This window comes from Colossoma macropomum, unplaced genomic scaffold, assembly GCF_904425465.1.
Source record: "Colossoma macropomum unplaced genomic scaffold, Colossoma_macropomum, whole genome shotgun sequence".
Classification (NCBI taxonomy): Eukaryota; Metazoa; Chordata; class Actinopteri; order Characiformes; family Serrasalmidae; genus Colossoma; species Colossoma macropomum.
Window position 1 is genome coordinate 29,841,630 of NW_023494804.1, and position 14,908 is coordinate 29,856,537.

A 14,908-nucleotide genomic window follows, 5' to 3' on the forward strand; every position below is an offset into this window, starting at 1 on the left:
TAATTAAGAGCTTTTAAACTCGAGTTATAGGAGTTTAAAACGGCGCCTCATGTATGTTCATGACGTCAGTGAGCGCGAACAGCCAATGAGCTGCTCCGCTCGCCAATCAATCATCACTCTCTAGCAGTAAAGCCCGCCTTCTGCTGCCCAAAACCTGTTTGCTGTAGAATAAACGAAACATACAGGTGAGATTTCTTTATTTTTCAGTGAAACTCATCCTTCTACTGTCTAAAACTAAAGAAACGTTCTGGTTCAGTGATTAGAAACTATTTTAACTTCGTTTTTAGCCGTTGAGCCATTCACTCCCATTCATTTAGGACTTGCTCGCGGGCGCCCTCTGCTGTTTAGCAGTCCTGTTTTTGATATAATGGGGGAATAGGAAGTGGCCAGACTCCTCATAAACCGGCTTTAGCGTCCTACCGCCCAAAACTCGTTTGCTTTTTTGAAAAAAATAAACATAGTGGCAATTTTTCTTATCTTTTTAAGAAAAATACGTCTTTCTACTTTCCACAATTAAAGCGAGTGCCTGAATGAATGATTAGAAAATATTTAACTTTTCGTTTTCAGCTGTTTAGCTCCATTCACTCCGTTCACTGAGGACTCGCTCGCGGGCGCCCTCTGGCGTTTCGCAGTCGTGCTTTTCATACAACGGGAGAAATCGGAAGTGGCCGGACTTCCCTTAAACCGGCTCTGGAGCGGCGTCCTCCAGGCCGGCAGGGGGCGCCGTGTGAAAGCCGCCGAGGCAGCGGGTCAGTATGGAGCCCTGCGGTGTGATGATGTGGAGTAGTAGCGGTTCATTTCCGCAGAGCTGCTTCACGGTGAGGTGGAGAAACTTCAGCAATGGCGCTTTAACAGCTTCACCGGCTCCGTCACCGCGCTCCGTCCTCCCTCCCTGCCCTGAGTGACTGTCCGCCCGCAGTGAGAGAGAGACATAGAGAGAGAGAGAGAGAGAGAGAGAGAGAGAGAGCGAGAGGGATGGAGCTGGGTCTGGGTCTCTGTCAGCTCCTCCAGGCTGCTGCAGCTCTGGCTCTGCTCCTCTTACTGCTGGTGAGTTTAACGTCTACCTGCCGTTTCTGTGCCTCTGTGTTCATTCAGCTCCCGGCTGTTTGACCTGTTTGTCCGGCCTGAGCGTCTCTTCTGTATCGTCACTGCAGCTGAATAGCTTTGGTACCTGAGCAGGTGTTGGCTGGTTGAGTTACTTCAGACCTTTTATTCGAGCAGGACTTACTAAAGTCCTGAATCCGACCCTCACACGGAACAGAGGATATTAATATTACAGTAAAACATCTCGACTGTTACTGAGAAAAAGGGCAGAAACGGCGCTCATACGTGTCAAACCAGCAGCGAACAGCGTCGGATATTATCTGTACTTTGTTTTCCATTCATTTCCTTTTCCTTTCCTTATTTTACACCCTCTTCCATTCTTCATCGTGTTGTTTCTTCTGTTTTGTTTCGTATTCTTTTGTCTTCTTTTTTTATTTCTGTTTGTTGTCTTTCCTTATATTTTTTTTTCTTAGATTAACGACAAATTTTCAGCAAAATTAACCTTTTATTGACCAGGGTATATTTTGGTTTGTCCATCTGAATTTCCATCTCCAAATCATAAGGCAAATTATTCAGCAACTGCATGAAATAAATGTAAATTTTTATTTTATTTATTTATTTATTTTTTGTAAAAGCTCCCCTAAAATTAACAGAAAATGTGTTTTATGATCACACATGTTGCTATATGCTTACAATTTACTGCTGAAAGACAAAAATCTGAGACGCTCTTTGATTTATTTCATAAAAATAATGTTTACAGAGCAGATCACTGAAGAGACGCCATCTGTTTATAGTTTATAGCCCAGATTTGTGGAAAAATGGGTCGACTTTCAGTAGAACAAAAAATGTGAGTTCAGCTTCTTTTATTATAAGGGTCTAAAATTACATCACCATCTATTTGACTGGAGAGAAGACAGTTACAGCTCTCATACGACCCCCACCTTTAGAATGTGGCTTATGAAATATGAAAGTTATGAAGAATATGATGTGCATTTTGGAACCACCGGTGGTCCCAAGGAGTTGAAAGTGGCACGGTTTAAATCCCATGTGTCAAACACAAGGTCAGGCCCGTAGCATAATCCTATCAAAATTATTAATATAAGCCCATTTCACAACATGCTGCACTACAATCCCCAGCGATACAGACTATTGTAATCTGCATAACGTGTACTGTAGCTTATTTACATATTTGTTTGATTTTTGAATATATATTGTTTTCATTATGTCATATTTCAAGGTTCACCACAACTTGATGTTGGTGTTTTGGCGTTTTTTGAATAAACAGACGTTCTCTGGCCCACAGATTGGTGGAGGTTTTTTAATATGGCCCTTTTACTGGTTGACTTTGACACCCCTGATCTAAATCTGTGTTAGTGTGTGTTGTGCTGGTACAAGTGGATCAGACACAGCAGTGCTGCTGGAGTTTTTAAACACTATGTCCACTCCCTGTCCACTCTATTAGACACTCCTACCTTGTCAGTCCACCTTGTAGATGTAAAGTCAGAGACGATAGCTCATCTGCTGCTGCACAGTTTGTGTTGGTCATCCTCTAGTCCTTCATCAGGCTGGATATTTTTGGTTGGTGGACTATTCTCAGTCCAGCAGTGTCACTGAGGTGTTTAAAAACTCCAGCAGCACTGCTGTGTCTGATCCACTCGTACCAGCACAACACACACTAACACACCACCACCACGTCAGTGTTACTGCAGTGCTGAGAATGATCCACCACCCAAATAGTACCTGCTCTGTGACCACTGAAGAACAGGGTAAAAGGGGGCTAACAAAGTATCAGAGAAACAGATGGACTACAGTCTGTAACTGTAGAACTACAAAGTGCACCTATATAGTAAGTGGAGCTGATAAAATGGACAATGAGCGTAGAAACAAGGAGGTGGTCAGAATGTTATGCCTGACCGGTGTAAGTAGTCCATATGTTAAAAAGAGCAGAACAATGTGTGAAACTGAGTAAAAATGGTCTGGTCTAAATTCACTGTTACACCAAATAGCGCTGTTATGTGATTTGTCTGTGTTACTATGGAGGTCTTTCATCTGTGGCATCCACTGCAGCCGCATCACTGAACTCGACAAAAAAGTTGATGTACGTTGTTGGGGTGATGCTGAAATGCCTGATCTGTTTAGCTGACAACATCTTTCGACATCTCATTTGTATCTCATTCTCTTTAGGTTATTATAATCGCCCACAATACAGCCGGTATGGTGGACCAGACACGTGCGGAGCAGGAGAAACACTTCCTCACGGCTTCAGGGAACAAGGAGCCATTCCCTAGTCTGTTTGACCCCCATTCAAGGGAGCTGTCTGTTGTCGTGCCCTCCTACAATGAGGAGTCCAGATGTAAGTTTTCTAGTATCCAGCCTCCTCTTTCACTTTTTACTGCGTCCAGTTTCAGTGCTGTAAGACTAGTAATGCAGGTTAAGGAGCGCGTGAGGAGTGAATTGCAGGTAAAAGTGGTGCTGTGTGGTCTTTTATTCTGGAATTGTCTGGGACAAACTGCCAGTTCAACTGGTTTCCTTACAAACAGTCTGGGAGTAGGAGCCAACATCCCATAACTGCAGAAAATCAGATTTTGTCAGTAATCCGATCAACGTATTTACATGAATTTGGGTAATCAGATTATGGGGAAACTCTGGGTCTACATGAGTCAGGCAGTAATCAGATTCCTGCTTTGCAGGCAGCCAATAAACTCACAGAAGACAGAAGACACAGCATAAACATAACGTAAAACTCAAACTTCATGCCTTGGCGTCTTTTTTTAAAACATTGCGCCGCTTTACCTGAAAATATGAACTTACATCGTCTAGAAGACAGAATATTTAAAGCCTTCATTTCGTTAAGACTGTGTTTGATTTCAGCGTCACTACAGAAGTGTTGTGCTGCGTCTCGCAGCAACGCCGCTCGCTTATTTCCCGATACTGCGGTCTGATCTCGCGCATGTGTAGACTGAGAAATCCGAAAGAAATCAGAGTAAGAGTTTACGTCACTGAGAAATCTGATTACTGAGCTGAAATCCTGCCTCTTTATCAGATTTCGTAATCGGATTGCTAGACCTTATACTGTTTACATGACCATTTGAATAATCAGATAACTGCAGAAATTAGATTATGATCGAATGATTTAGTGCATGCAAACATACTCGTTCTCAGGCAGAGAAGCTAATTCCACTGTCTGATTTACTCACCCAGCATGTAAAGTAGATTAGTGTTGTTGCTTTACATCATGAGATTATTGGTAAAGTGTGATTCTTTGTCTTCCCCCAGTGCCTGTCATGATGGAAGAAGCCATGGAGTACTTGGAGAAAAGACAGGTGTGTTTTATGGATGTGTTGACCTACTTTTTGATATCAGACCACCTTCTTCTAACACAGCCCATTTTTGTATTGATTTTAATAACCAAAGGATTTTTGTTTATCCATTTTCCATCACTGGCAAAACCTAAATTTAGGCAGTATATTTTCTGCACATACATCTTTTCAAGGAAACTTTTGATTGTGAATTAAATATCTTGCTTGTTATTGAGATATGACAGAAAAATGGGAGACCTGCTATGTGTGATGTTCACCACAAGATGGCACCAGCACCGTTAGTCAATTTCTGGATTGTGAACCTTCTTTTTTAGAGATTTACATCTGTTAAAAAAAGTCATGCAAGTTATAAATGTGAAAATAATTATGATAACGAGCTAATGAGTCTATAGTTATCATACATGGCAAAGCAGGGAAAACAGTAAGTGGCGTTTGATGCTGAACTGGAATTAGATGTGCGAGTGGGGCTGAGCAATATGACAATATATCTCTGCTGTCAGCAGAAAACCTCATATCTCCATTTTTGTCTATTTCAGTTTTCGACATAATTTGAAAATACCGGTTGTCCTTTATATTGTATATAAATTTCAAGAAGAATGGACCAAAGGAAACGGCCCAAAATGACTTGGAAAAAAGTCTGGTTCCATTGACTTACATTCAAAGTAAAGTAGGTTTTTTTCCTTCTCCTGTAAAGTTACCATTTTGGAGATACGAGGTTTTCCTCTGACAACAGCGATATCCATCATTATTGTGATGAATTATGTCACAATACAATACAGTACGCTTTTCAGAACATATTGTGGATGTTGTCAGTGCTTGTAGACACTGATCGACTGCATGTTTCATTTTAAAGAGAATAAAATAGTCCTGTTTACTGGATTTAGTGCAACACAGTGTGGTAAATATTTAATAAAAATCATTGTCTTCACAGTTTTTGTTAGTCGTTTTTCAAATGTAGCATTGTTGGTTATTTTTTGTGTTCAGTGCAAGTTCAGTTAGTCTGACTGGAACATTTTGTCTGTGCAGAGAAAAATCCATCGTTCACCTATGAGGTCATTATAGTTGATGATGGCAGCAAAGACAAAACCACAGAGGTATGATAACCTTCCCCCTCTTTATGAGATCAGGATGTCTTGCCACCAGTGATATTCAGTTGCATAAGTCTTTCAAGCGAGGAGTGATTAGTGTTTACTTGAAATGCACTAATGTTTGAGATTTGCTTTGGAAGTTCACTCATTACTTTTCATGAAATTGTCAATAATCTTATCTTTTTTTGTTGACTGCTGCTGCATCTTAATACTGTGTACATAGCACTGTTGTGATTGACACTTATAGTGGGTTGTGACTGCTGCATACACAGGTTGCCTTAGGGTACACAAGGAAGTATGGAGCAGACAAAGTGAGGGTACTGACTCTGAAGAAGAACCGGGGTAAGGGGGGCGCCGTGCGGATGGTGAGTCTTCATTTTATGTGCCATATCTGATAGTGATGTTCTCATGGTTTAAACTTGGACTCACACTAATCACAGTTCATTATTCAACCTAATCTTTATTTACAGCATTTGCAGCACGTAGTTGATTAGCACAGACAGTAACTTCAACATGTTTCCCTGTACTTCGGTTTTCTGTTCTGTTAGTAAGTGCAGGAAAATATGTCTGTATGGCTGTGATAATTCACTGTACTGCACAGATGCAGCAGACAGAGATGAGGTTAAAAATGCTGGAGAGTTCCTGTAAACACTGAAGTTCTCATGTGTTTCCATTTGTTTTTGAAAGTAATAACATTTATACACAAACAAAAGTTTGGTGTTAACGGTCTAGGCCAGGGGTCGGCAACATGCTGCTCTTTTCCTGTCCTGTTGTGGAAAATAATCCTCCTTTACAGTAAAATAAAGCTCTGCTGATTGTTCAACACAGTTTAACAATAAATGGTCTTAAACTCTGGAGTTAATGTAGAACTGCTAATTCACCCTTTAACCCTGAAGATCAGCGCAGACTGCTGGTCACCATAGCAACGAAAACAATTTTGTATAGTTAGTAACTAACGAAATGGCAAAGAGAAAGATTTAAGATGAACATCGATTGCATTCTCACCATTTAAGGTGGAACGGGAAAATTCGAACAAAAAGCTGGCGAATGAAAAGCGACTCAGCATTTTACAAGAAACTGTTCAACTCTTGAGGAAAAGTTTCCTGTCGGAGATGCGAGAAAAGCAGCTGTAGCTGAGCTAAAGCTTAAAGCAGAGCAAAGTAAGTCTGTGTTTTAGTTTATATTATATTTGAGCCTATATCAGTACATTAACAAGTACTGAGACATATTTATGAAAAGGCTCTTCTTAACATTTGTGTTTTAGGGCGAGATTTAGGGCGAACCTCAATAATTTAGAGACGAATGGACTGATTTGCATTTATAATCACTCCAGCTGGTTTCCTGATACGTTTAATCTGCAACGAGAAACTGACAAACACTCCAGGCTGAAGTCACTTCTCATTCGCCAGCGTCTTGTTTGAATTGTCCCATTCCACCTTAAATGGGGCAACAGTTACATTCTAGCGCCTCAGGCACCATTTAAGGTGGAACGGGAAAATTCGCACAAGAAGCTGGCAAATGAGAAGCAACTTCAGCCACGTTAATAAGTGAAACATTGAGAGATATTTTACAGGAAATTATTCTGAACGTTTGGGTTGCCGACCCCTGGTCTACACAGTGATTCCTGTATGCTAGGCCTGTGCAGTGTCAGGGGTTTCAAATAATTCGTAGAACATTAGGAAGCTGTAAATAAAAAATGAAAGGTTAGATGTGTCCAGAATGATGAATGGACTCGTGCCTGAGAATGCCACATAACTTTAGTTATAATAACATTATTATTCTGAATTCATTATATTTGTGTTGATTAAATTTCAAGGAAGATAATTTGACAAAAGTATGTAATGTCCTTAATTACACTATATTACTTATAATCTTTGGCAAAGTCATCGATTACATGAATGACAGAAGCTATGTTCACATTACAGGCCTCGTTGCTCAAATCCGATTTTTTTGCTCAAATCCGATCTCTCTGACTCGATGGTTCACACTCGTTTAGGTAAGTGACTGAAATCTGTCATTAATGTGACGAACCGGCGTCCTGAAATGACCCTCGTGAGCTCATCCTACTCAGTAACGTCACGTGAATGAATCACGTTCATCATCAGCACAAACTAACGAGCAGAACGAGCTTCGCTGAGAAGATAATTAACTCTGATCAGCTCTCAGCTTCATTATTAGAGCGAGACGAAGGAGAAAAAGGTGAGATGAGCTGCTTTTCCACCGTTTACAGGCTTTAACTTCTGTTCGGCGCTGTTGCCATGGTAACGCTGAATGATGGTCACGCGCAGTGGAGAAAAAAACACATGAATTCCAATCCGAGCATCTCATTAAGGTCGCATGGCCACGAATTGGATATGTACCCAATCTAGGACTACATATGAAAGTGGCTCTGGCTGGATTTGAAAAGATCAGATTTGTGTCCACACAGCTCTGAAAACATCAGATCTGAGTCACATTAGGGCAAAAATCAGATTCGTGCCACTTCAACCTGGTAATGTGAACATAGCCAGATTTGAATCACTTACTTAAACGAGTGTGAACCACCGTGACAGAGAGATCGGATTAGAGTAAAAAAATCTGATTTAAGCAACGAGGCTTGTAATGTGAACGTAGCCTAATATCAGTCCTGCTTTGTGAATACCAGCCCAGGTGTGCTGAAATGGTTGCCCTTTTTTTTTCTTCACTAAACCACATGGGCAAGTCTTTGTGGCCTAAATGAAGACCTGAATGTGGTTTAAGAGACGTTTTAGAAATGTGTTTTTCCAGAAACAGTTTGGGCTACTGAGTTACAGCGTTAGCAGTGTCATAGCTCCAGTTTGAAACTAAAGAAGCTAAATTTGGACCTCAAACATGTCTTGGCTGATAGACCACATCTGGGGTTAGTGGAAAAATTGGGTAAATTTAATTTTTCACTAAACTGTTCCTTAAATATTGCAAGTGATTTCAAACTTTGATTGCTAGTCCAAGTCCCTGTGTACTCATTTTAACTGCATGACGTGATGTTGAATTGAAGCTCTGGTTTGATCAGATATCTGATGGATGATCACTGATGTCGGCTTAATTGAATTCTTTAGTCAGGAGCTCAGAACATTTGTTCTAATCCTGAGTCTTATGCTTGTTTGTAATTTGTCTTTGGCTTATTACCTCCCTCAGTGAGAATGCATGATGTCACTCTTCATGTACTGCTCTTCAACAGCTGGTGGCTGATTGTTTGAGGATTTGTTGTTGTAAACCGTCTCTCGTGTCTCTCTCCTCAGGGCACTCTGAGCTCTCGTGGTCGTCTTATTCTGATGGCAGATGCGGACGGAGCCACGAGGTTCGCCGACGTTGAGAAGGTGGAGGCTGGCCTGGAGAATCTCAGCCCAAAGCCGGTGAGGCATCGTTTCTTGTGCACTAAAATAGACCGTGGCATAGTGCTTTTCTCAGAAGCACAAAGGGCCTGTGTTGTTGGAATGTGGCAGTAAATTCCATGTAGCTGTTTTGATGCATGGAATTCCACCAGGGGGACGGAATACTGTCAGTCTGTCAAAGCCAAGAGGGGCTTAATCACTTGTAAGCGTATCCTTTCCAGTCTTTCAGGAGTAAATAGCTGTATTTTAAAATGTTCTCATGTGTCTGTACAGGAGAACATGGCTATATCCTGTGGCTCCAGGGCTCACTTGGAAAAAGAATCAGTGGCTCAGGTAACAAAAAAGTGTTGATGAAAAGTTTTTTCTTTTTTTTTCTTTTTTTAAATCTTAATGGCAAGTATGTACAACCGTATGCACAAATTGCATGTATTGTTGATTTTCTAAGTGAAAACTCATACAAGTTATTTGCTGAATTTAATGTAAATTTTACAAATTTAACGTAAAAAATCTAAAATGTGGCCTGTGCAAAAGTCATGGCACATTTTTTGTTACATGCTTTATTTTTCCCAATATGTTAATCTCAGCGAATAAATAGAAATTGTGCACTAAAATTAGCAGAAAAGATCATATTTGTTTGATTTCTAGTAGAGAATATTTTACCATATTTTCACTTAGAAAGTAAACAAAAGATGTACTTCGATTGGGGTGTATAAATAATCTCATTATTTAAGGCCCTCATCTAAGATTGTTTTGCCTGGTATAGTTCATGACTGATTTAACTGAGCATTGGGATTTTTGTTACTCTCTGTTGCCATGACAGCGGTCCCTGTTCCGAACCTTCCTGATGTACGGGTTCCACTTCTTGGTGTGGTTCTTCAGTGTGAAGGGGAATCAAGGATACCCAGTGTGGTTTCAAGCTCTTCACTCGTGAGGCAGCACTGAGGACCTTCAGCAGTATGCATGTGGAGCGCTGGTAAGCTGTCCCCATCGAGGAGCTGCCCTAAAGGAGCAGCAGCATGGTTCCGTAACGCCACTGTAGACTTTTTCTTATTTGCGTTTATAATCACTCAGCTGGTTTAATCTGCAATGAGAAACTGTCAAACACTAAAAAGTCGTGAGGCTGAAGAAGTTTCTTGTCCGAATTTTCCCGTTCCACCTCAAACGGTGCAGCAGTTTAAATAGTTTTTATTGTTTGTTACCACTTTAGCCAGTATTCATATTAGCTCTTTGTTTTACTGTACCTAACGAACGAGGCATCCTATAGGTGTTTGTTTATTATTTATTATTAATGTGTATGGCGGTGCAGTGGGTAGCGCTGTCGTCTCACAACAAGAAGGGCCCGGGTTCAATTCCCGGCCGGACGACCAGGGTCCTTTGTGTGTGTGTGTGTGCATGTTCTCCTTGTGTCTGCGTGGGTTTCTTCCGGGTACTCCGGTTTCCTCCCACAGTCCAAAGACACACTAAACCACCCCTATGTGTGTGTGTGTGTGGATGTGGATGTGGATGTGTGTCTGTCTGCTCTGCGATGGACTGGTGACCTGTGTGGATGTGTATCCCACCTTCCGCCTAGTGAATGCTGGGATAGACTCCAGCTCCCTCCGACGACCCAGAAGGATGAGCAGTTTAGAAAGTGTGTGTGTGTGTGTGTGTCTGTGTGTCTGTGTATATGTGTGTGTGTGTGTGTGTGTGTGTCTGTGTATATGTGTGTGTGTGTGTGTGAAAGTAGCAGTTGTAACCCTTTTATTTCCTCACTTACGATGAAAGTGCAGAAAGACATTCAAAAAATGTTACTGCATGTAACGTTTACTGGTGTATCTGCGTAAAATCTAATGTTCCTTCTTGTTCTTCTCTTCACTTACACAGGGCGTTTGATGTGGAGCTCCTGTACATAGCCCAGTGCTTAAAGATACCTATAGCTGAAGTAGCAGTCAACTGGACCGAGATAGAAGGTTAAGAGTGGAACAACCATTTCCTCTGGAAATAATTTCATCAATGATTTAATCAATTATTTATGTCATTATTTATGAAATATATCATAGAACAAATCTTGCAAATATATATGATACTATACAGGGTGATTCAAAAAGATTCATCAGATTCCAGAATGATTTATTTCATTTAAAATCATTACAGATCAATGCAGTAAACTGTAAATGGTTTAAATGAGCATAAAGTTTATTATGTAATTGTACAAGGTCTCAGTATGAACCTCCTCCAGCTGTACAGACAACATCAACACCATAGTCAAATTCATCCCATACTGGATTGAGCATGTCGGGTGTCGCTGCACTCACGGCTCTTTCAGTGCGATTTCGGAGATCATCCAGTGTTGTGGAACCAACGACGAAGGTTCTGAGCTGTTGGAGGTTCACTGCAGACGAAAATCACGCTGCACAGTTATGACGGATTTGCAGTCAGAAACTCTATGACCCCCTCTTTCAATTGGATTGTGATTGGTTCCTAGACGCCTCATGGTTGTAAAAATATGGCGCTTTGAAATCGGATTAATCTTTTTGAATCACCCTGTATTTCTGTTCAGTGTTAAATGGAAAAACTGTTTTTTTTCTGTTTTATTGTTTGTTCAAGCCTTTTTAAAAGCTCTCAGAATATAAAATACATTATTATCCTTAATATTATCATCCCAATTAAAGTGTGTTGTGTTCACGGCTCTTTTCTAGGGTCAAAGCTGGTGCCATTCTGGAGCTGGCTACAGATGGGCAGAGATGTAGTCTTCATTAGACTACGTTACATCACTGGTGCCTGGAGACTGGAGTCCCCGAGGAAAACCCAGTAGCCTTTTGCTGCAGTTGGCCTGTGGATGCACATGAGCAAACAGTGCTTCTTGTATGTAACACCCACATGGCACTGCTACAGCTGGCAGAAAGCGTCACAGTTTGTAATCCGTGACCAGGATTATTACCACGCATTGTGTCAAACTATGTAGTGACTATAATCTCTTTTTATTATTTCAGGATTTTGCCCTTGGTGAACTGTAAATGTTTTCCATATGATTTTTATTTTGTTTTGTGGAGGGGGGTTCAACACTGATGTGTAGAGATTTTCATTTGAAGAGCACTCAGTGTTCAGCCAAATAAAAGAACAGTTAATATAATTTATGTTGTTTTTTTGTAAAACCTTCACAGCATGAAGTGTCTGTTTCCTTTGAGTGCAAAAGGGTCCTGATTTAGACAAGTTTGAAATATTAACTAAACCCTTCATGAAAAACAAGACCCAAGTCTGCGATTCGGAACAGCTGATTTATGCAGAACGTTTGTAAATCTCCAATAATATTTTTGTTTGAAGGGGTTTCCCCCACTTCCTTTTACATTTTTCTACATAATTCAATGGTTGAGACGTCAACAAAGTCATTCAGAATAGTCTGATGTGAAACGATGCGATACAGAGAAACTTAATGACCGATTATTCTCTTTACAGTGGTGCTGAAAGGAAATGGGGTCGCAATGTCTACAATGCGAATATGGCCATTTTATTTACTATCCAAAATGACCAGTGAATCTATAAGTGTCTGCTGGGTGTTTTGTGTGTAATGTTGACGATGGTAAAATAGTGGTAAATCTGAAAAAATATGCTTTCTTCGGGGACTATTTTGCCTTATAACACACTGTACCTCTCCACCTTGAATAAATGTAAAAAATATTATAGACCAAAGCCTTACCTCAAAACTATCGTAAACAATGTCTCAGACAGGCAGCGTATCCATAACCGTTTCATGGAATAACTTTTTGTGAGGCAGCTTTCAGAGGCATTAAATTCTTCAGACATCTGGTTCCTATCACCACCACTGTAGACTATTCTGATTCCAAGTTTCATTTCAAATCAGTGGAATTTCCCATTAAGGAAAGATTCCCACTCCAATGCGTTATAATGCATGTCTGATTAATGTGTGTCCTCTGAGGTTTTTACATGTAGTGTTGATAATGGTAAAACAGTACTAAGTCTTTGGGCCCTGTATTGCTTTACATCCTGCATGTATCTCCTCAGCCTTGAGGTACATAAAGACATTTTTGGCCAGAAATAGCTCTCAAAACTCAGCATCAGGCAGGTTAATGTGACCATGTTATGTGATAAATTTCTGTGATGTCGAGGGGTTTGACTCTTTAGGGCTGTCCAATAACAATGAGTGTGCTTACATGCACTTAATAAACCGATAACTGCAGAAAATCAGATTTTGTCAGTAATCCGATCAGTGTATTTATATGCACTTGAGTAATCAGATGATGGGAAACTCTGGGTCTACGTGAGTCAGACAGTAATCGGATTTCTGCTTTGCAACCAGCCAATAAACTCACAGAAGAAGACGTGACGTAAACTAAAGTAAAACTCTTTTAAAAATGTTTTTTTGAAAACGTTGTGCCACTTTACCTGAAAATATGACTGAGAAATCTGAAAGAAATCAGAGTAAGAGTTCACATGCACAGAGAAATCTGATTACTGAGCTAAAATCCAGCCTCTTTATTGGATTTCTTAACTGGATTTCTAGATCTTTCTCTGATCTAAGAAATCGGAGTGTGCTGTTTACATGAGTAATCAGATATCTGCAGAAATCTGCTTATGATCGGATTATTGAGGGCATGTAAACACACTCAATGACGGTCTTGTTTCTTCTCCTTCTATTGTCTGAGTATCTGGCTGACTAAGAAATCCTGCTTAGTAAAACACCCACCTGTAGTTCCCTACTGCCCACAACATCTTAGTGCTTGTCCTGCTTAAAGTCAGCATGAATCAGAAGTCATATTTCCTGCAGTACCAGTCGGAGTCTCTGAACTAGCGGAGCGTGTTTTGTTTGATGATAGATGGGACAGCCAGAGGGAGAAGTGAAACATATTATTAGTTAATATTATTCGACCCAGCTCACTGGTGCACAGCGACATAAACAAAAATCAGAAGATGTTTTAGGAGTGGCTGAAAGTCTATGTTTTGCAGGAAGGCGAGGATTTTGTCTTTTGAGTGATATGGGTTGTGCTTAATAGCAGGTACATTTTTTCCTTTTTTTTTTTACTTTTTCAGCTCAAATTCCTGGTTAAAAAAGGTACAACAGATTAAATTTTGATTTCAGACTGACTTGAAAAATCCAAATCAGAATCTGTAAATACCAGATGTTTCTTTTGGTGCAGCTGTCAACATAAAACAAACTACAGTAAAATTAAATACAGAAAAAGATAAACTATATCAGACACAGCAGTGCTGCTGGAGTTTTTAAACACTGTGTCCACTCACTGTCCACTCTATTAGACACTCCTACCTTGTCAGTCCACCTTGTAGATGTAAAGTCAGAGACGATAGCTCATCTGTTGCTGCACAGCTTGTGTTGGTCATCCTCTAGTCCTTCATCAGTGGTCACAGGACGCTGCCCACAGGACGCTGTTGGCTGGATATTTTTGGTTGGTGGACTATTCTCAGTCCAGCAGTGACACTGAGGTGTTTAAAAACTCCAGCAGCACTGCTGTGTCTGATCCACTCAGACCAGCGCAACACACACTAACACACCACCACCACATCAGTGTTGCTGCAGTGCTGAGAATGACCCACCACCCAAATAGTACCTGCTCTCCGAGGGTCCATGGGGGTCCTGACCACTGAAGAACAGGGTAAAAGGGGGCTAACAAAGTATCAGAGAAACAGATGGAATTGAACTACAAAGTGCACCTATATAGTAAGTGGAGGTGATAAAATGGACAATGAGTGTAGAAACAAGGATTTGGTCATAATGTTATGCCTGATCGGTGTATATATATGTGTGTGTGTGTGTGTATATATATATATATATATATATATATACACATATATATGGTTTTTTTTATAAAGTGTTAGTTTAAGCGGGCCTGTTGGAGCTCAGGAGCAGGGTTGAGAAACACTCGTTTTAGAAGTATTTAAGTGTTCTAGCCATTGTCTGAGTCCTCAGTGTGGAATGCAGTTTACTCAGCACCAGCCTGCTCTGCACCCTGGGGAACAGCATCCTGTTTGGCCTTCCCTCTCTTTATCTTTCCCACTCTCTCTATCTCTCTCTCTCTCCTTATCAGCAGGACTCGCTTAATCCATCTCTCCCTGAACCGGAGTAACGGTGTATTATATTACCTTGTAACGC

At 40.6% G+C, this 14,908-nt stretch overlaps 1 protein-coding gene across 1 annotated transcript; it reads left to right on the top strand.

Annotated features, from left to right (window-relative positions):
* The first annotated feature begins 754 nt into the window (after positions 1-754).
* Positions 755-11,942, top strand: alg5 (ALG5 dolichyl-phosphate beta-glucosyltransferase). Its single transcript, XM_036595664.1, is given in 11 exon segments — positions 755-1,047; positions 3,229-3,397; positions 4,321-4,367; positions 5,393-5,458; positions 5,725-5,817; positions 8,710-8,823; positions 9,076-9,135; positions 9,623-9,685; positions 9,687-9,775; positions 10,666-10,751; positions 11,481-11,942. Coding segments are annotated over 11 exon segments (975 nt in total). The 5' UTR covers positions 755-975; the 3' UTR covers positions 11,597-11,942.
* Positions 11,943-14,908: the final 2,966 nt, after the last annotated feature.